Below are 22,754 nucleotides of genomic sequence, written 5' to 3' on the forward strand. Positions count from 1 at the left end.
AGCTTTTGTACTTACATCAGAATTAGTTACACCTTTGTCAAAGGGCTTTAATGCCAATATGAAATGAGCTGATAGTGTCGATCCAGGACTTATGAAACAGATGAGCAGATCAGAAAATCATTACATAGCTGGTACTAATTGTTTCTCTTGTTGGGAGTCTCAGCCTGGAGATCAAGGACTGAATGGGTATGGAGACTAAGGGCTTGTCTACACTTACTGGGGGATCGACATTCAGCGATCAATGCATCAGCGGTCAATTTAGCAGGTCTAGTGAAGACCTACTAAATCGTCCGCAGATCACTCTCCCAGTAACTCCTGTACTCCATCTGAACGAGAAGCCCAAGGGGAGTCAACAGGAGAGTGTCTCCCATCGACAGCATAGTACCCTGCAGTAAGTAGATCTAAGTACTTCGACTTCAGCTACGTTATTCACAAGGCTGAAGTTGCATAACTTAGATCCATCTCCCCCCGTATTGTAGACAAGGCCTAAGTTGTACTTTTACCCTATAAACTCCTCACATGTGGTCTTTCCAGCTTTGGATTTTGAAACACATTGACGGGGCAATATGAGTAAGCCTGCTCCACCACTCCTTGTGATGTACCGGCTAGGTGGACAATTAATGTGGACTAATACTTTTTCAGATCTAAACATAAATACAAAAAGAGCTGTAATGTCCAGCACTTTTCATCAGTGCAAAGCTTCATATATAGATTTTTTTATTTATATAAAGCAATAACAGAAAAAAGAAACCCTGTATAAAGAGGATACACATTGTTAAATATTGTATCTGGACACTATTGTCATTATGGACGTTTAGAACTAATATTGCAGATTAGTCATGGCTCTAATCTTATACAATCATTGTTCAATTCTTTGACACTTGTGAGGACACCTTTCTTAAAGCACAATTTGCATTTGCCTGGTAGAGCCAAAATAAGAAAGGATCATGCTTACAATGGAGACTTACCAGAATGAAATGGAAATTCGTAAGATGTAATACCTGCTGCTTTCACAATAAATCATAATGAACCTAGTGTGTTTTATCGGTTTATTGTTTGCAGGCAGGACACAAATGTATGTTTATGGTTAGATTTGAAAGAACCTCCTGGGTTTTAGAAATGAAAAAGATAAACTTTCACTACTTCTGTGCTCTCTTTGAAATCATTTTAGAGTCATTTTATAAAACATTGAAGTTTTTAACCCAACAGTTTACCATAAGATTATATGCAGAAGAACTTTTCACTGCTGAGAAAAATTAGAATGCTTTAAAATAAGCTTAGAATGGATTGCTGGTCACAGTCTGAACTATGATGTCATGGCAGACCTCTTCATAAGTCTTAGGGACTATTTTTATCCATTAGTCAACAACGTGGAAAAATAAATGTTAATTTTGTATATCTTCTTTGTAAATCAGAGAAAAAAATACCTCCTTAAAGAATTTCAATCAACTGTGTAGAGAGACAAACCATGATGTGTGGACAGCGGTATAAATCATAAATACATAATTTAGTCTCTGGAGGAAACTGATTGCTATGGCTGCTCATTGTTTCTGAGCTTTTATGTGTTTGAGGATTCTCAATGATCTCCAAATTATGTCTTCAGCCTGGGAAACATTAAAGAAAAAATAAATTATAGATTAAACTGCTGTTACTTTTCGTGCCCCATGCAAATGTCAGTTGTATACAGTAAACACAGTGACACAAATGTTAATGACATCAAAAGAGATGAACTCCTCTAGAGAGAGTTGGTGTAAAGTGAAAAGGAAAAATTTGGGAAGGAATCCAGTTAATTTTAGGGAAGACTATATATATATGCTTTTTGATATCCAATGTATATATTTACATATTTTGTATATTTGCCCGTTTCCTTACTCATATTGGAATGTTGTCAGTGTAGTTAATACACTAATTAGCATAACAGCAAATCATGGTTTCAGAAAACGAAAAGCAGCATATTCAGCTAAAAATCACACATTGTGGTGTAGCAAACTGTCATTGAGAGGGAATGAAAAGAACAGGTCCAGATCCTCTACCACAGGATGTTTGTAACATACTTGTCTGCAAAGTTTAAATTCTTCCAACTAACAAACAGTCCTGAAGGTGACATGCTCAGCCCTTACCTGTAGCTACAATGGGGAGAAATTATTAAGAAGCTGCAATAATTTGGCCATCTGTAGAGGATTTCAGAAAGCAGAAGCCATGCATGCTTTGCATGCATCTACTGGCCTCCAGGTCTTTGCTAAAACCAGGAAGATATTTCATCCAAATTTGATTCTCTTCTTAACACACTAGTAATCTGAGGGATAAAACATGGTATTTCAATAAAAACAGACTTTGTATCTCCTTTAAATAAACCCGATTTGAATATAAAGGTGTCTGAAGTTACTGATTAAAATAAGAAATAAAATACAATTACTGAATTTTCACATAATGCAGGTCACATATAGGGCTTTCCATTGGGATTAAGTCATCCCTTGGCAAAATTGTAAAGATGGTAATCCGTCATTATGAAGTAGGCATTATTTCCTTTGAAACATGAGTTGGAGGACATTTCCTGCCTCTCTCCTAATTAGTGAGTTTTCTATCTCACAGAAGAAAATATACAGACCAATTAGATTCTGACCAGAAAGTACTAGAAGGTAAAGTTTATGGTCTACAGAGCAGTGAGGATTTTAAGTCACAAGAGACATCTTTAATGTATCTGATCAGTTTGCTGCAGGGCACAAGCTGAAGTTTAGTAATTGGATTTTATCAAAAATGGTCTACAAGTCTGTAAATACAAAGGTAAGTTCAAAAGTGCCTTGCAGTAAATTACACATTGCATCTTTCTGTGCTGAAAATAGCTTAATATTTTATGTTTGGCAACACTGAACATCCCTGTAGGCAGGAGATGGGATAATATAGTAAGTGAAAAGAAGAACATTCACATTGAGTCAACAGAGCATTCCCCTGTATGGAGCAGATTATGCAGCTTTAAGTAAATAATTTGTTTTAATGTGGTTTGTATCGGTTGCACATCTCAAGCATGTACTTTGGGGAAACAGAGATGAACAAAGAGCAAGAAGGGGAAACTAGAATCAGGGTTAATGTTTAGTCTTTTCCTCTTGTTTGTAAGGTCTGTATCACTTCTCAGTAATGGAAGACATTGCTCTTGGGGAGCCAATAGGAAGGGTTAAAGCAAATGACCTGGATATTGGAGAAAATGCTAAATCATCCTATGACATCATTGAAGGAGATGGAATGGATATATTTGAAATCACGTCAGAGGCTCAGACTCAGGATGGTATTATTAGACTGAGAAAGGTAAATGACAATTGTGTACAATTAACTTTCATCCATTTACAATTATTCAGTTTCGCCATTGGTCAAATAATTTTTTTATGGTATTTGGCCAGCTGTATGGCTAGTTGAATCCTGATTGGTTAATATATAATTTCATGAGTAATAAAGTATCTGTAATCCAGAGAGACCAATTCTGCCACCCCTACTCATGTAGAACACTACTTTACTCCATGAGTAGTGATTTACGTGGACCAAATCATGATGTAAGGAACTACCCAGCATGAGTTATGGTGGCAAATGCAGGCTCAAAGTAAAGCTTCAGGTCCAGTACTCCTTTTTGTGTGTGTACTTACTGCATGTGTGTATGCAACATGGAGGGTTGTGTACTTGCCTGTCTGAAGAGGCACTCATCTAGCCATGTACATACAGAAGACATCTGGGGTGAAATCCTGGTTCCACTGAAGTCAATAGCAACACTCACATCTTTTAGAAACCTGACTCTAAATATGACTATAAATGATAACATTATAAAAGTGATCATGAAAGTGTTTGAATTTCATGCCTACCATAAAGCAAAATAGTCTTTTGTAATTAAACAAATATAATAAATTTCTACATTATGTTCTAGCTGGAAGATAAGGATCAAATATGTCTAGATAGTTAACATTCAACTTTGTGGCTGTTATTAGATTAAAGAGGTCAGAATGTAGACCTCTACCAATGAAAATGGTTTATTATACATTTACAGTGCAGACCTACTCATAAGAAATATATAAAGAAAAGAAAAACTATGTATGCATCTGTGCTTTAGATTCTTTTTTCCACAGGTTAAAGACATGATACAGGCTCCTATACTCTGTTAATTATTGTATGCTGTGGGCCTACTTTATAAACTAAAGCAATTAGCCTTTTGCCCTGTTTCCCTCACCAGTTATTTCATAACTGATCATCTAACATACTGTTGTTTCGCATATTCATCCTGACAGCAATAACCACTTTTGTTCTCTATAGCAGAAAATGTATGTAATGTCTTTTCTTCTTTTATTTCTTCCTGCCCCCCTGCAGTTTTAAATTCATAGCATTTCAGACAATGTAGAGTAAATTTTGAATATGGTACTCTGGGGACTAGGTGTGACAAATTCTATGGGATACTGTCATTATCATGAAGAATTTGAAATTGCTAAAAATGATACAGAAGGTGTGATTGGCAAATTGTGAATATGCTGATCTACAATCACCTATTCATAAGTACAAAAGCTTAGTAATTTCTGAGTAGACAGAGAAGCAAGTGCTTGTCATGTTTTCTAGAAATTGTTGAGAAAGAGCAAAGTCCAATTAGAGCTGGATTCATATCTAAAAATCAACACAAATTTTCAAAGTAAGAATATATATTTAAAGCTTTCAGAGAGTTCTGAAAGAGTTTTGTAATGCCTGCTTGTGTTCTTGTTTGCATTTGCATTGCAGATTTGAGACTTCTCTGTCCTTTTCTTTTTTCCATTGAACATTGTAATGCAAATCTTTCAAAGCTTAACAAATTTGTGTTTTTGAAATTTTAATCCTTCTGAGACATGAGAATTATATTGTGAATATACTGACGCAGATGTGCATGAAACTGTAGATCTGAATCTTATATACTCATAAATTCTTACATATCATAGACTTGCTTTTTACTATATGAGTCATTCCTTTACATCAATGACATTTTTTCCAAATTTTACATTTTGATGTACAGAAATAAAATATCAAAAACAGTGGCAATGATGGTGAAGTTACATTGGTGGATTAGAGTTATGGCTTCATGTTTATCTGTCTGAAATTAAAGAACGATACAGCAATATAAATTGCAGTAGTTATAAGAAATTCCTGAGACACATCTGCCTCATTTATCCCTATAAATACTGATGCAAAGAGTTATTTGAGGTGTAGTAATATTAAAATATTTTTCATGATTATTTCTAAATTGCTCTGCATAATGCCTCTTCTGTGTAAAGAACAATAATTGCTAGTTCTTTACATTTTTTCACACTGTTCTAAAAAAATATATATTTACTCCACATGGAGCTTATATAAGATTTATCCTTATCTCCAATTAAGAGAACACTGATTAAATGCATGATTATCATGCACATCAGGTAATCAATCACCAGTAAAATTTTATCTTGAATCTAACATGAAATTGTGATTGTACAATTCATAAGAGAGAATATATCATTGTGAATTTCTAGTGAGGAAAAAAAGATGAGGGACTGCTTTCACTGAGGCTAAATACTAAACATATCAATAAATGCCCAGATAATTTACAGGTTGGAGTTCAGGGAATAGGAAGTGATTGCATGAAAACTTAGTGAACGTACTTAAATGCATGTAACTTTCATCTATCAGCATTATATTTATTTGTTCTGGCTTCTCTGGTCATTAGTGCAAGTCATTTATCTTTGTCATTCTTAACAGCCCCTGGACTTTGAGACCAAAAAATCCTATACTCTGAAGGTAGAAGCAGCCAACGTTCATATTGATCCTCGCTTCATCAGTGGAGGACCATTCAAGGATACAGCAACCGTAAAAATTGTAGTGGAGGATGCTGATGAACCACCAGTCTTTTCATCACCTACTTATCTACTGGAAGTGCATGAAAATGCTGCTATTAACTCTGTGATTGGTCAGGTGACCTCTCATGACCCTGATGTGTCTTCTAGTCCTATAAGGTAGTGCTGCTTTAAAGTTATCATTAAAGAAGCTGCTGTCAGAATTCTAAGTATATTTTTAGTGCAATGGATGATAGAGTGGATAGCAGTTTGTTCTCACTCTCCATGTTTCATTTTTGAGAAAGCATTGTCTTTCTGTGTTTCACTTGAAAAACAGCTTTGCTGCGTTATATGTCACACTTCTAATCAAATCATTTTCATATATAAAAACATAAGCTGTGTGGTTTCTTTCCCAATTCAGTTGTCTTGTCCAACAATGGGAATGAAATGGATATAAGACATATAGGGATATAAGAAATCTGAGCACAGCATTTGACACATTAATGTTTATTTCACTTACTGTGTTTAGTCTGAAATAATCCTCCAGCTTGCTTGTTAACAATCCTGAGTACAAGCAATTCCACATAATTGGCTGTAATGTTGGAAATATTTCTTTTATAGTCTGTACTGAATTTCTTAAACCAAACTCATCCCTGCTTTAATGCCAATGAAAAGAGCAGTGTTTACATCAGGGAAGAATTTTGCTTCTTTTCTTTCATTTATATTTTATCCCTCTTTGATCTGACCCAAATTAGATAAAATCCACTATTAAGGTTTTATGCAAATTAGGATTATTTCTGTCTGGTTTTTTATTCACACACATCTTTTCCCTTTGCTAATATCTTATGTGATAACATCAGATAGTTTCAAAAGAACACTTTGTTTGCTGTATGAAGGAATTCTGGGCCCAATGCGGAACAATTTGCTCAGGCAAAACTCCTTTTAAAGTCAATAAAACTCTTATCAAAATAGACTGCAGAGTCAGTCCCACAGTGAGCATATATTTTGAAAGATTTGGTAAAGTTGAAGCCATATGACTTCTGATAAGATTATCCATCACCACACCTTTCCTCCCTCATGATGTATAAGTTTATACTCATTTTGCACACATAAGGATGTCAAAATGATGCTAATTACATTATTTTACCACTTACACCCATGGATAAATGCATGGAGGTTAAATCCATTAATGGCTATCAGCCAGGATGGGTAAGGAATGGTGTTCCTAGTCTCTGTTTGTCAGAGGGTACAGATGGATGGCAGGAGAGAGATCACTAGATCATTACCTGTTAGGTTCACTCCCTCTGGGGCACCTGGCATTGGCCACTGTCGGTAAACAGGATACTGGGCTGGATGGACCTTTGGTCTGACCCAGTATGGCCATTCTTATGTTCTTATGTTCTTACCACCATCATTTACATCATTTACTATATCACATTTACACCCATTTTAAATGTATACCCATTTACACCCATATCACCCATTTTCTGACCACCATCATTTACCATATCACACGATGAGCCTAATGTTGCACACTAAGTTTGACTAGCTTACAGTAACAGGAAATTATTGTTTCCTCAGCAGAATCAGAAAAGTTAGCTCCTGTAGGACTGGTTTGTTTGGAAGATTACCATTAGCAGGGAGCCTTTCACCTTTAGGTCATCAATTAAAATGTAGTTAAGTTTAGTAGTGACGAAAGATTGTTAACATCTAATAACTCTTCAGTTTCTTTTGTGAAATTAATGGATGATTACAGCCTACTTCCTAATGGGCACATCCAAATTAATGTTAATTGGAACCCCTTTTGTCATTGTCAACAGAGGGACTATGAGAAGTGCTGATAGAGTCAATTAAAAATTACTGACACATCTTTATTTTGAATGGCACAGCATATTTTCTCAGGATTAAAAAAATTGCAGAAAAAAAAGGGAAGAAAAAATACACACATCTTGATCTGCCTGATGTCAGGCACAGGGGCCTCAAACCCTAATTCTGTGGATTCATCACCCTCCAATCCTCCATCTGGCAGCTCACAGACAGCAGCTAGGACAAGAGTTCATGAAGCCTAACTGGGGCACATGATCTCTACACTCTGACTGGGAGAACTCCAAGTCTCTTGATTGGGCTGCAGCCCCTATTTAAGCCAGAGGAGGAAACAGGAAATTGTCTGTACAAGAGGGATTCATCCTGTCATGGACCACTGGTGTTTACCTGTTTCTGCCTTCTGAGCGTGACCTGCTGGTATCCTAACTTGGCCTGACACTTGATAACTGATTCTTGATCCCTGCCTTCTGGTTTCTCCCAATTCTAATCTCATGGTGTTCCAACCCAGACTGATTCCTGGTAATTGGCTTCTGGACCCTCGGCACATGTCTAACGCTAACCCCTAGGCAAAGTTGCCCATTCCCCAGCCCTGACATCTGAACCACTTCCTTGCTTTATTCCCCTTTGGATGTGTAACATGGTTAAGTCTTCCCTTTCTTCACCTTATGTGCACATGGTACATCTCTCATGATGTTCTCCAAAATCTTATACAGACTGAATGGCAGAACCAGGTAATTCTAGTTCTTGATAAAATTATATAGATACCACAGATACCCTTGATATAAGAAAGGACAGAACCAAGCCTATTAAAATGAGAAATGCCGAATTCTTTAGTGTAAATTCAATTTTTTTTCTTTAAAAAATAAATACAATAGATGATCGGGCTATTTTTTTTAAAAAGTTGTCATCTTTCCACAGTATTTTCTTGTTAACTAAATGATAAAAGTACACAGTGTAATTTTCTGCATTTTCATGCTTATTTTTGGCATACGACTGGTTAATTCTGGCACTAGCTAGTATAGCACTAGTTGGTTGCAGACAGGCCGAGTGAATTTAAATATATTTTTATCTCTTAGCCAAATTATTTTAAAAGATAAAAGAAAGTCATGAGTCCTTGCATCTCTACAATAGCTCTATTATCCACTAGAGCTGGGCATAAAATTTAAAATCCATTTTGTGGAGGATTTTGAGATTTCAAAATTTGTTTTTGTCCCAATTTTGGAACAAAACCCACACATTTTAAAATAGTCTGAAAGAAAATTTAAAAAATAAAAAATAAATCATTTGGGCTGAAACAAAATGTTTTGTTTTGATTTTGATATTTCAAAAAAATTATATTATACATTTTTTTAAAAAATGGAAACAAAGTTGTTTTGAAAGGAAAAATCAAAACATTTTATTCCAAAAATGTCAAAATAGGATGTTTTCCCCTTTATTTGCTCCCAAATGAAATTTCAGGGAGATTTATGATTTTGTGAAGTACTGTGTTTTCCATCCTTGCTCTCTCCCATCACTTCAGCTGAGATGCAGAAAGCACCATCTAGATCAATTGCTCTCAAACTTTTTGGGCTCAGAATCCATTTGTAAATATGTATGGCCTGTTAAGACCCAGTGAGTAGTCTGACATGGAGGCCCTGTGTCAGACTAGGCATTTTAGCGCCTGGGACAAGCAAGCATATTTCCTCCCCTACCAGAGGTGATGTGTGGGGTCACATGCCCCCCAGTTTTTTTGGTTGTGCCCTCCTAACCCAGACAGGCTGGGTGGCCTACTGAGTGCTGATCGGTGGGGCCCACCAGTGGGCAGGAGGCCCGGGGGGGGGTTCTGTTAAGGGGGTTGCCGGTGCTCAGCACCCACCATTTCCCCCCCCCCATGGATGCTCCAGCCCCGGACAACCCACAGAGCACCCACAGAATCAGCGCCCATGCCTCCCATCATCATGATGGCTAGGCTAAACTTGAATGGTGCTTGGACCCCAGAGGTTGCAGTGCCTGGAGAAGGGGGGTGAGCCCAGCCAGCCCCAGAGAATAGGAGCCACAGGACCTACCATATGACCCATTCTGATTACCCAGTTTGGGTACTGACCCACAGTTTGAGAAACCCTGGTCTAAATGGTGGTAGAGGGTGTCTTACTTCTCTTCATAGCCTCACAGTTTGGTCCCAGCCCAGTTGAGTGATTGTTTGTCAGGAAGGGTAATAAGGGACAGCAATAACCTATAGCAAACAGATTTGCTCAATTCTGAATTCTGCAATCTTCATACCAGCAAAACTCCATTATATTCAAAGGGAGTTGTGGCAGGACAGACTGAAGGATGAGGCTTTGTGTGTATGTGTAATGCGGCCATTCTCACACTACCTCTGTCTGGCTGTAGGTCTTGCAGTGGAAGGATACTAGTGCTCTGTGAAGTAGGAAAGTAGTTATGTAAGATCCAGCTGTTGATTCTGTCTTAATTATCTGTTATGGTATTCCCTTGCATATGATTTATTTATTGATATGTGACAAACCCAGACCAGTGGGATACAGGAGTCTGGTAGAAGGCAAATATATTGGCCACTGGATGAACAGTTTTCTGTTCCCTGAGTGACCAGAGCAGGGGCTGCCTGAGAGCAATCAGGAACCTGCCAGAACCAATTAAGACAGGCAAGCTAATCAAGATACGTGGAGCCAATTAAGAACTTTCTAGATTCAATTATGGCAGGCAGGCTAATCAGGACACCTGGTTTAAAAAGGACCTCCCATCAGTTAGTAGGGGGGTGTGCCAGAAGCAGGGAGTGAGAAGGTGTGCTGCTGGAGGAGTGAAGAGTTCAAGCGTGATCAGGCTTCAGGAGGAAGATCCTGCAGGGAGGATAAAGCAGGTGCTGGGGGGAAGGCTATGGGGAAGTAGCCCAGGATGTTGTAGCTGTCACGCAGCTGATACAGGGAACATTGTGGACAGCGGTTATCCACAGGGCCCTGGTCTGGAACCCGGGGTAGAGTCTGGGCCCGGGTTCCCTCCCATCCCCCCAACTCCTGATCGGACACAGGAGGACTTGACCTGGTCTGTGAGAAACACCAGAAGGGAAGGTCTAAATTGGAAAGGGATCTGCCTTGTCCCCGACCCACTAGGTGGCACACAGAGACTGGGGATTGTTCTCCATTTCCCCCATGCTGGCCAGTGATGAGGTTAGCTGAGTGGATGGCAGGTTTGAGCGACTAGCAAGAGTGGCCAAACTGAGGGCTGCCGTGAATCTCTGAGGCAAGCAAATCCGCCAATAAGTGCAGGACCCACTGAGGCAGAGGAGGAACATTGTCACAGATATCAATTCTAAAATATGTCCATATGGAAAAAAATATATGGCCAAGCAAAGCTATTTTCTTTGTGCATCTCATAGAATGTCCGCATCTCATAATCCAGTGTTATATTTTATAAGGATCAACTCTGCTTCTTTTCTCTACGTTTACAATTTCTCTGTTCCAAATTATTTAGTCACTGGTTCACTTTTAAACTTTCCTGATGTAAAATAGTCACAAATTTGAACAGACTTTTTTCAAACGTGCGCTAATCAGACAGTTACCAAATTCCATCAAAACTTTCATAAATGTGTAGTTTATAGTTCTAAACTTGTGTCTAGGGATACTCTTAATCACAATGAGTAGCACCTTACTCTGTAGGGAGTTCCACTGCTGAACTTGAGTAAAGGTAGTCAAACTGCTCTATAGTGGCTCAATGTATCACATCAGCATCTTTTATCATTCTAAGTTCGTCTTCAAATATGTTCTGACTTATTCCAGTGCTGCTCATTTCATATTTCTGTTGTTTTATTGCCTTGGCCAAGTTTTGGTCCAAAATGCATAGCAAAAGCATGCATAATAACTTGTGCTTTCTATACACACTCTGCCCTCCTATAAATTCAGAGATGATCACTGCCCTTCAGTCTCTCTCTGTGAGAGAAGTAAGCTTCATTGTGGAAGGTTTCCCTCAAATTCATACTGGAGAGACTTCATCTTTGGCGGCAGTGCATCATTTTCTTAATTAACAGCAGGCCTTAAAAACCTCAATACAACATTTTTTTACCTTTCTTCGGTACAGCTGCTTCTCAGTCACCAAGTAACATGCCCTCTTTGCCTGGCATCACTGAGATAGGGTGATTTATAGGATCAATATTGTGATTCAGATCTCAGCAGGATCAGCAAAGGAGAGTTTTCAACTATGAAAGTTGCATTCTGCTCTCTTTATCTTGATGTAAATCAAGAATAACTCAAATTAAGTCAGTGGAGATGCACCAAGGTAAATCTAGTGAGAGCATCAGATTCAGGCCCAGAGTCTTTTGCTAAAGGAATCTATGATCACACCACCTATTTTCTCCTGCACAGTTTAATAAACTAGCCAAAAAAAAAAAAGTCCAAATAGCCTGTGGTGTTACTATGGCAATTTCAAAGGATATTATTTTCTGAGATATTCTTTTCCATTTTTATAGAAATGTATATTTTATGTATCATGTATATATTTGACAATGCAGCTCCATTAAAAAGAGCTATAATCATTATCATGAAAAGGTAGCTTCATATATGATATTAGTCTCCCCAAGTTCATGGCACTGCAGATTTTATTTATTTTTTTACTTTGTACAAGATATTTCTTAATTTATAGTCAAGAGGGGATTTTTCCCTCTTGGCAACCTTGTAACCCCATGTAATAGTGTTAAGTAATGTTTTATTTTTAATGCATGTCAAGGTTCCTCCCCCACTCTGAACTCTAGGGTACAGATGTGGGGACCTGCATGAAAAACCTCCTAAGCTTATCTTTACCAGCTTAGGTCAAAACTTCCCCAAGGTACAAAATATTACCCCCGTTATCCTTGGAATGGCCGCTACCACCACCAAACTAATACTGGTTACTGGGGAAGAGCTGTTTGGACGCGTCCTTCCCCCCAAAATACTTCCCAAAACCTTGCACCCCACTTCCTGGACAAGGTTTGGTAAAAAGCCTCACCAATTTGCCTAGGTGACTACAGACCCAGACCCTTGGATCTTAAGAACAATGAACAATCCTCCCAACACTTGCACTCCCCCTTTCCTGGGAAATGTTGGATAAAAAGCCTCACCAATTTGCATAGGTGACCACAGACCCAAACCCTTGGATCTGAGAACAATGAAAAAGCATTCAGTGTTTTACAAGAAGACTTTTAATAAAAAATAGAAGTAAATAGAAATAAAGAAATCCCCCCTGTAAAATCAGGATGGTAGATATCTTACAGGGTAATTAGATTCAAAAACATAGAGAACCCCTCTAGGCAAAACCTTAAGTTACAAAAAAGATACACAGACAGAAATAGTTATTCTATTCAGCACAATTCTTTTCTTAGCCATTTAAAGAAATCATAATCTAACACATACCTAGCTAGATTACTTACTAAAACTTCTAAGACTCCATTCCTGTTCTGTCCCTGGCCAAGACGACTACAAACAGACACAGACCATTTGTTTCTCTCCCTCCTCCCAGCTTTTGAAAGTATCTTGTCTCCTCATTGGTCATTTTGGTCAGGTGCCAGCGAGGTTACCTTTAGCTTCTTAACCCTTTACAGGTGAGAGGAGCTTTCCCCTGGCCAGGAGGGATTTCAAAGGGGTTTACCCTTCCCTTTATATTTATGACACGCCCCCCAAATCTCAGCTAGGGTGAAACACTGGCTGGGATTTCTTCCTGGAGCTCTAGGAAACAGAGTTAATAAGACACATGCATCTCTAAATATACTACCAAGTACATAAAGACTAACAATATTTTCCACATCTCAAGGACGATTTTAACCAGTTGATTCTGGGAAACTTTCACGGGAGAGTGCATCAGCCACTTTGTTAGAAGCTCCTGAGATGTGTTGAATGTCGAAATCAAAATCTTGGAGAGCTAAACTCCACCGAAGAAGTTTTTTGTTAGTTTCTTTGACAGTGTGAAGCCACTTTAGTGCAGCATGGTCGGTTTGCAGGTGGAAACGCCGTCCCCAAACATATGGGCGTAGCTTTTCCAGAGCGTAGACAATGGCATAACATTCTTTTTCAGTGACTGACCAGTTGCTTTCCCTCTCAGACAGTTTTTTGCTGAGAAACACTACAGGGTGGAATTCTTGATCAGGTCCTTTCTGCATTAAAACTGCTCCCACACCACGCTCGGATGCATCTGTGGTTACTAGGAACGGTTTGTCAAAGTCTGGGGCCCTTAGTACAGGGTCAGACATGAGTGTCGCTTTAAGCTTGTTAAAGGCCTTCTGACACTTTCCGGTCCACTGAACAGCATTTGGCTGTTTCTTTTTGGTTAGGTCTGTCAGTGGGGCAGCGATTTGGCTGTAGTGCGGTACAAATCGTCTGTAATAACCGGCCAAGCCTAAGAAGGATTGAACCTGTTTCTTTGACTTTGGGACAGGCCACTTTTGGATAGCATCCACTTTGGCCTGTAGGGGGCTGATAGTTCCTTGACCCACCTGGTGTCCAAGGTAAGTGTCATAAATATAAAGGGAAGGGTAAACCCCTTTGAAATCCCTCCTGGCCAGGGGAAAGCTCCTCTCACCTGTAAAGGGTTAAGAAGCTAAAGGTAACCTCGCTGGCACCTGACCAAAATGACCAATGAGGAGACAAGATACTTTCAAAAGCTGGGAGGAGGGAGAGAAACAAAGGGTTTGTGTGTCTGTCTGTAGTCGTCTTGGCCGGGGACAGAACAGGAATGGAGTCTTAGAACTTTTAGTAAGTAATCTAGCTAGGTATGTGTTAGATTATGATTTCTTTAAATGGCTGAGAAAAGAATTGTGCTGAATAGAATAACTATTTCTGTCTGTGTATCTTTTTTGTAACTTAAGGTTTTGCCTAGAGGGGTTCTCTATGTTTTTTTAATCTAATTACCCTGTAAGATATATACCATCCTGATTTTACAGGGGGAATTTCTTTATTTCTATTTACTTCTATTTTTTATTAAAAGTCTTCTTGTAAAACACTGAATGCTTTTTCATTGTTCTCAGATCCAAGGGTTTGGGTTTGTGGTCACCTATGCAAATTAGTGAGGCTTTTTATCCAACATTTCCCAGGAAAGGGGGGGGTGCAAGTGTTGGGAGGATTGTTCATTGTTCTTAAGATCCAAGGGTCTGGGTCTGTAGTCACCTAGGCAAATTGGTGAGGCTTTTTACCAAACCTTGTCCAGGAAGTGGGGTGCAAGGTTTTGGGAAGTATTTTGGGGGGAAGGACGCGTCCAAACAGCTCTTCCCCAGTAACCAGTATTAGTTTGGTGGTGGTAGCGGCCATTCCAAGGATAACGGGGGTAATATTTGTTACCTTGGGGAAGTTTTGACCTAAGCTGGTAAAGATAAGCTTAGGAGGTTTTTCATGCAGGTCCCCACATCTGTACCCTAGAGTTCAGAGTCGGGGAGGAACCTTGACAGTAAGTCACTCTGTTTAGGCCTATTTGACACTTCTTAGCCTTAACAGTTAGTCCTGCCTCCCTTATGCGCTCAAGGACTTTTTGTAGATGTTCCAGGTGGTCTGCCCAGGAATCCGAAAATATGGCCACATCGTCAAGGTAGGCGACTGCATATTCTCCTAATCCCGCTAGGAGACCATCTACAAGTCTTTGGAAAGTGGCGGGTGCATTTCGCAGCCCGAAAGGGAGTACATTAAATTCATACAGCCCGAGATGTGTGATGAAGGCTGACCTTTCCTTGGCAGATTCATCTAGCGGTACCTGCCAGTACCCCTTGGTTAAGTCCAAGGTAGAGATGAACTGGGCCCTTCCCAGTTTCTCTAATAGTTCATCTGTGCGTGGCATGGGATAGTTGTCTGGGCGAGTTACAGCATTTAGCTTACGGTAGTCCACGCAAAAACGTATTTCCCCATCTGGTTTGGGAACTAGAACCACTGGAGATGCCCATGCACTTTCAGAGGGGCGGATTACACCCATCTGTAACATATCCTGGATCTCCCGTTCTATAGCAGTTTTAGCTTGAGGAGACACCCGGTAAGGTTGGACCCTAATTGGGTGAGCATTACCTGTGTCAATGGAGTGGTATGCCCGTTCAGTCAGTCCTGGGGTGGCTGAGAACGTTGGCGCGTAGCTAGTGCACAGCTCCTGGATCTGCTGTCGCTGCATACGCCCAAGGGTCATGGAGAGGTTCACCTCTTCCACACCACCAGCACATTTCCCTTCGTAGTAGACACCTTCAGGCCACTCAGCATCGTCTCCTCCCTGGGCTGTAAACTGACAAACCTTTAATTCTCTGGAATAAAAGGGCTTTAGAGAATTAATATGATACACCTTAGGCTTTCGGTTGGAGGTGGGGAATGCTATGAGATAATTAACAGCTCCCAGGCGCTCCTGGACCACGAATGGCCCTTCCCACGATGCTTCCATTTTATGGGCCTGGAGCGCCTTTAAGACCATGACCTGGTCTCCTACTTTGAAGGAACGCTCTCTGGCATGTTTATCATACCAGGCTTTTTGCTCTTTTTGAGCATCCTGTAAGTTTTCTCTAGCAAGGGCTAAAGAGGTTCGGAGGGTGTTTTGTAGGTTGGTTACAAAGTCCAGAATGTTAGTTCCTGGAGAAGGTGTAAATCCCTCCCATTGCTGCTTCACCAACTGCAATGGCCCCTTAACCTCACGGCCATATACAAGTTCAAATGGGGAAAACCCTAAACTGGGATGTGGTACAGCTCTGTAGGCAAAGAGCAACTGCTGCAATACTAGGTCCCAATCATTGGAGTGCTCATTTACGAATTTACGTATCATGGCCCCCAAAGTTCCATTAAACTTCTCCACCATGCCATTTGTTTGATGATGGTAAGAAGTGGCAACCAAGTGATTTACCCCATGAGCTTCCCAAAGGTTTTTCATAGTTCCTGCCAGGAAATTAGTCCCTGCATCTGTGAGGATGTCGGAGGGCCAACCTACCCTGGCAAAAATGTCTGCTAGTGCCTGGCACACACTTTTAGCCCTGGTGTTGCTTAGAGCTACTGCTTCCGGCCATCGGGTGGCAAAATCCATGAAAGTCAGTATGTACTGCTTTCCTCTGGGTGTCTTTTTCGGAAAAGGACCCAGAATATCCACAGCTACTCGCTGAAATGGAACTTCAATGATGGGGAGTGGCTGGAGAGGAGCTTTGACCTGGTCTTGGGGTTTTCCCACTCTTTGGCACACCTCACAAGACTGGACATAGGTAGAAACATCCTTGCCCATTCCCTCCCAGTGGAATGACCCCCCCAAACGGTCTTTGGTCCTGTTCACCCCAGCATGGCCACTAGGGTGATCATGGGCTAAGCTCAAGAGCTTGGCCCGGTATTTAGTTGGAACTACCAACTGTCTCTGAGGATGCCAGTCTTCCTGGTGTCCCCCAGAAAGAGTTTCCTTGTATAAAAGTCCTCTTTCTACAACAAACCTGGATCGATTAGAAGAGCTGAGAGGCGGTGGGTTGCTCCGTGCCGCCGTCCAAGCTCTCTGGAGGCTTTCATCTGCTTCCTGTTCGGTCTGGAACTGTTCCCTTGATGCTGGAGACATCAGTTCCTCATGGGATTGTGGACCTAGGCTTGGTCCCTCTGGAAGCGATATAGGGGATGGAGCTGTTTCTGTTGACTGTGAACCGCTCTCCGCTGGTGCACTATGTTGGGATTCAGGCTCCGGCTGAGCCTCTTGTGTAGGGTTATCGGCTGCTGCCAGTTCAGGTTCGGTGGGGCCCTCTGGTGTTGAGGTTGCAAGTACTGGATTCAGTGCTGACACGGGGTCTGGTGTTGGTTGTTCGGCTGGTTCCGGTTCTGGGACTGGTTCCGTCTGGGTCTCTGGGACTGGATCCACTACTGCTGTTGCAGACATTGGCCTGGGGTCCAGGTCCATCACCTCTGACTGGGTCCTGATAGAAGTTTCCGGAACAGAGCTAGGCCTCACGGCTTGTTTAGCCTGGTTGCGGGTGACCATTCCCACCCTCTTGGCCTGCTTCACATGATTGGCCAAGTCTTCCCCCAACAGCATGGGGATGGGATAATCATCATAGACTGCAAAAGTCCACATTCCTGACCAGCCCTTGTACTGGACAGGCAACTTGGCTGTAGGCAAATTGAAAGAGTTGGACTTGAAGGGTTGAATCGTCACTTGGATCTCTGGGTTGATTAAATTGGGGTCCACTAAGGAAGCATGGATAGCTGACACTTGTGCTCCGGTGTCCCTCCACGCGGTGACCTTCTTCCCACCCACACTCACAGTTTCCCTCCGCTCCAAGGGTATCTGGGAGGTATCTGGGCCTGTGGACCTCTGGTGTGATTCCGGTGCAATGAACTGTAATCTGTTGGGGTTCTTGGGGCAGTTGGCCTTTACCTGCCCCAGCTTGTTACACTTAAAACATCGTCCAGCTGACGGGTCACTGGGGCGAGGAGGGTTGCTGGAGAATGGGGTGGTGGGACGATAAGGGGTCTGGAGGGTTCTTTGGGAGGTAGGTGGGGCTTTGGGCGGCCCCCGGTAATAGGGTGTGGTCTGGGGTGGTCCCTTCTGGTCTCCGCTCCAACTGCGACCAGTTTTCTTCTTCTCTGCCACCTCCACCCATCTGGCTCCAATCTCTCCTGCCTCAATTACAGTTTTGGGTTTCCCATCTAGGATGTATCTTTCTATTTCCTCAGGAACACCCTCTAAGAATTGTTCCATTTGCATTAGGAAGGGCAAATTTACTGGAGATTCAACACTTGCTCCTGATATCCAGGCATCCCAATGTTTTACAATGTGGTAGGCATGTCGGGTAAATGACATGTCTGGTTTCCACCTTAGGGCTCTGAACCTCCGACGAGACTGCTCGGGTGTTATCCCCATTCTGACTCTCGCCTTGGATTTAAACAGTTCATACTTGTTCATGTGTTCTTTAGGCATTTCAGCTGCCACCTCAGCTAAGGGTCCACTGAGCTGCGGCCTCAGCTCTACCATGTATTGGTCAGTAGAGATGTTGTACCCAAGGCAGGCCCTTTCGAAGTTTTCTAAGAAGGCCTCAGTATCATCACCTGCCTTGTAGGTGGGGAACTTTCTGGGATGGGAAGTGGTACCTGGAGAAGGATTGCTAGGGTTTGTTGGTATATTCTGCTGGGCCTTTATCCTCTCCATCTCCTCCACATGCTTCCTCTCTTTTTCCTTCTCCTCCTCCTTCAGCCGCATGAGTTCTATCTGTCTTTCATGTTCCCTTTGTTTTTCCTCAGCCTGAAATTTGGCTAATTCCAGCTGTAGTTGAGCTGAGGATTTGGCCATTCTAACCTCTCTGTTTTTAACTAACTTTACACCCGAGGTTCAGAAATAAACAAACAAAACTTGGCTGTAAAATTTTGCTGTGCTGGAATAGAATACCTATTCTCTGATAGTGATTGTCAGCCTACAGAAAAAGACAATTCCCTTGTCTCTGCTCTGGGCCCAAATTAAAGCAAAAAACCTCCAACTACTTGGAAACCTGCTTACCCAGCCCAAAGAAGAAAAAAAAATTTCTTTTCAAACCTGTGCTCCTTGTAAAACAAAAAAAAAATCAAAATCCTAAAAAAAAAACCCTGCCACTTTTGTCTCCAGGCAAATGGGTAGAGCACACCCCCCCTATTTACTTTTAGGAAGAAAAGAAAAAAAAAAAACCTCTGGGTTGGAAGACTGTGAATTTCCCTGCAGGAGTTAAGTACCCTGCCTCCAGGCAAAGAAAACCTGCAATTCACAAGATAATCCCCTTTTGTCTCTGCTTGGCCACAAAGCAGAGAGAAACCAAGCTGCTTTCAGTTTCAAAGCTGCTTCCTGGACTTCCTAAAAATTCCTTTTTAAAATCTGTATTTCTAGTTCAAAAAATCTCAACTGGATCTCAAAATGATTTCAGGTTAATCCCACCACTGTGCCACCATGTCAAGGTTCCTCCCCCACTCTGAACTCTAGGGTACAGATGTGGGGACCTGCATGAAAAACCTCCTAAGCTTATCTTTACCAGCTTAGGTCAAAACTTCCCCAAGGTACAAAATATTACCCCCGTTATCCTTGGAATGGCCGCTAACACCACCAAACTAATACTGGTTACTGGGGAAGAGCTGTTTGGACGCGTCCTTCCCCCCAAAATACTTCCCAAAACCTTGCACCCCACTTCCTGGACAAGGTTTGGTAAAAAGCCTCACCAATTTGCCTAGGTGACTACAGACCCAGACCCTTGGATCTTAAGAACAATGAACAATCCTCCCAACACTTGCACTCCCCCTTTCCTGGGAAATGTTGGATAAAAAGCCTCACCAATTTGCATAGGTGACCACAGACCCAAACCCTTGGATCTGAGAACAATGAAAAAGCATTCAGTGTTTTACAAGAAGACTTTTAATAAAAAATAGAAGTAAATAGAAATGAAGAAATCCCCCCTGTAAAATCAGGATGGTAGATATCTTACAGGGTAATTAGATTCAAAAACATAGAGAACCCCTCTAGGCAAAACCTTAAGTTACAAAAAAGATACACAGACAGAAATAGTTATTCTATTCAGCACAATTCTTTTCTCAGCCATTTAAAGAAATCATAATCTAACACATACCTAGCTAGATTACTTACTAAAACTTCTAAGACTCCATTCCTGTTCTGTCCCTGGCCAAGACGACTACAGACAGACACAGACCCTTTGTTTCTCTCCCTCCTCCCAGCTTTTGAAAGTATCTTGTCTCCTCATTGGTCATTTTGGTCAGGTGCCAGCGAGGTTACCTTTAGCTTCTTAACCCTTTACAGGTGAGAGGAGCTTTCCCCTGGCCAGGAGGGATTTCAAAGGGGTTTACCCTTCCCTTTATATTTATGACAATGCATTTCTGAATAAATATTGTTAGGATTAAAGTCAATACAATAAACTCACTGATGTTAAATCCCCAGTTATATAACTTTAAAAATATATATACTGTTAGTACAGAACCAGGAATGGAATTATGATATAGAGGAGGCCTCGTACAAATGGAAAGATTTTCGTTCTTATTCAAGCCAATAGGAACTGAGTGTGCTCAGCTCACCTGAAAATCACTTTACTTAAGGGTCCGAATATGAATGTAGGTGCCTTGCCCTAAGCAACCATTTATGAAAATTTGGCCGTGGATCCTTCTTTGCTATTCTTTTTAGCTACGTAGTTCTTCATACAGATAATAACTCCTTAAAGATGGAATAAATCAAGTATAAAATGTCTTTTGGGAAAAAGAGACCTTTTAATTTTAAGTCCATCAGTAGTTATTCAATGTAGCAATATTACGGCCTATACTAGATTTTCCTAGAGCTATGTTTGTACAGCAGAGCTTCCCCAATAAACATTTGCAGTGAACTAATATTTTTTTTAATGGGCAATATATTTTACTAAATTACCAGCAACATAGTTGAATTGCAACCCTTGTCTACTTCTAAATATGAACAAACAATTTACTATTCAATACTGAAAACAAAAAACCTGTTGTAACACTAAGATTTAAGATTCAATTACGACAGCTAGGTAGGTAAGTCTGATGGGTCAAGATCCTTCCTGGTGTATTCTGTTGACATTAGTGGAGTTACACCAAGAATGAGTTCTGGTTAATCAAGTTTTGTTTAGTCCTACATCAGTCCCCACCGTATGTCATCGTGACAAAGAAAGGCTCTTGAACCAGAACTTTGATGGAAGTTGATGATGATGCATGAGCAGGAATAGAATAAACTGGTATCTTAATAACTGTCTTGTCGACTGAAGTGAAATATGCTAGTTTTTCATCAGTGAACTAAGCAGATATAGTGCAGAGTGTTAGTAACAAACAGATGTGTAATAGGACACTGCCATTTTTGAGTCACTCTCAGACCATAACCACAATATAAAGTGTGTAATCCACTCTGACACTCCATCCTAACTCACCCCATTATGCCTAGGTATAATGCAGAACAGATGCAGAACCACCAGTGCATGCTGTTATTCTCGATAATACCTAGACACAAAAGCATTACAGGCTCTTATATAAATCCACAGTTCAGATTCAGTAAAACCCCTTGAAGCCTGTGACTGTTGTACCATATCAGTAGTTTGTGATAAATTCTTTTTGCACCTCACCCGTCAAAAAAATTGGAAGGCTTAATTTTCCAATGTAGTTTATTTTTACAAGTAATACATTAATAAAACAACTCTGTGAAAATGAACCTATATAAAAGCTTTCTTGTGCTGAGCCCTAAATCATCATTCTGCTTAATTCACTGTTGGAGCAGTCTACCGCAGCTCTTTCTTGTTAGTCAAGCTGGCTATGTTTAGGCTGCATAATTTACCTGTATATTCTCATTTGCAAGCTCTGACTAGCTGTCAGATCAAAGTTGTTTTGTTAGAAACCAATTATGTCAATCCATATAACAGTCAATCCCTGTGTTGTTGGTTGTTGTTTTTTTTAAGTGCTTTACTGATAAATGGTGATTCATTAACCACCTATTGTCCATGAAATTGCTTGAAAACTAAGCAGGTAACATGCTCGGTTAATATTTCATGCTTCATTAAAACTGAAGAAAAAGAAGTAAAAGAATGTTTTTCAGTACTCCTTTTAAAATAACCATGAAGCTCAATATTTTTGTGTGTTTAATGTATTGGTGTTGAAATTATAAGCAGATAAATGTGATGGGTTGTCTAATTAACTCTTAATCAGCAGCGGCTTTTAAAGATGTTACCTACTGAACCTGATGGCAGTTTATGACCTTCATGTTGAATATGCAGCTAATTACTCCTTGGACAATAATTAAGTTTCTTGAGACACAGTCACTCATTTTGTCTTATAAATTATTATGCTATTGAGCTTCTCAATCCATTTGGCTAGAAAACTGCAGTTCTCAGAAAATTATTTAAATTTTCCTACAATATGTACAGATCAAACAATCTACTCAGATAAGTTTACAGGGTTGTCCATTTTGTAGGTTTTCCATTGATCGACACACTGACCTTGAGAGACAGTTCAACATTAATGCAGATGACGGAAAAATAACTTTGGCAACACCACTCGACAGAGAAACAAACATATGGCACAACATAACTATTGTAGCTACGGAAACTAGTAAGTGCTTATGCATTTTTCCATGCTTTACTTTCAGTTCTGTTTGTCTTGTAGTATTGTCTGTTGTCGTTTCAAATGTTTGAATAACTATTAGAAATTGTATAGCTTGTGA

The 22,754-nt window shown here is 40.5% G+C and overlaps 1 protein-coding gene across 1 annotated transcript in view; it reads left to right on the forward strand.

Moving 5' to 3' along the window:
* The window catches only part of CDH8 (cadherin 8), a 190,378-nt gene that overhangs the window by 98,454 nt on the left and 69,170 nt on the right, over nucleotides 1-22,754 (forward strand). The window contains exons 5-7 of the mRNA XM_084644378.1: nucleotides 3,116-3,303; nucleotides 5,734-5,987; nucleotides 22,506-22,642. Coding sequence (XP_084500504.1) covers nucleotides 3,116-3,303; nucleotides 5,734-5,987; nucleotides 22,506-22,642 — 579 coding nt within the window. The remainder of the gene's footprint in view (nucleotides 1-3,115; nucleotides 3,304-5,733; nucleotides 5,988-22,505; nucleotides 22,643-22,754) is intronic.

Source organism: Lepidochelys olivacea (genome assembly GCF_965140295.1).
Source record: "Lepidochelys olivacea isolate rLepOli2 genome assembly, chromosome: 12".
Taxonomy (NCBI): domain Eukaryota; kingdom Metazoa; phylum Chordata; order Testudines; family Cheloniidae; genus Lepidochelys; species Lepidochelys olivacea.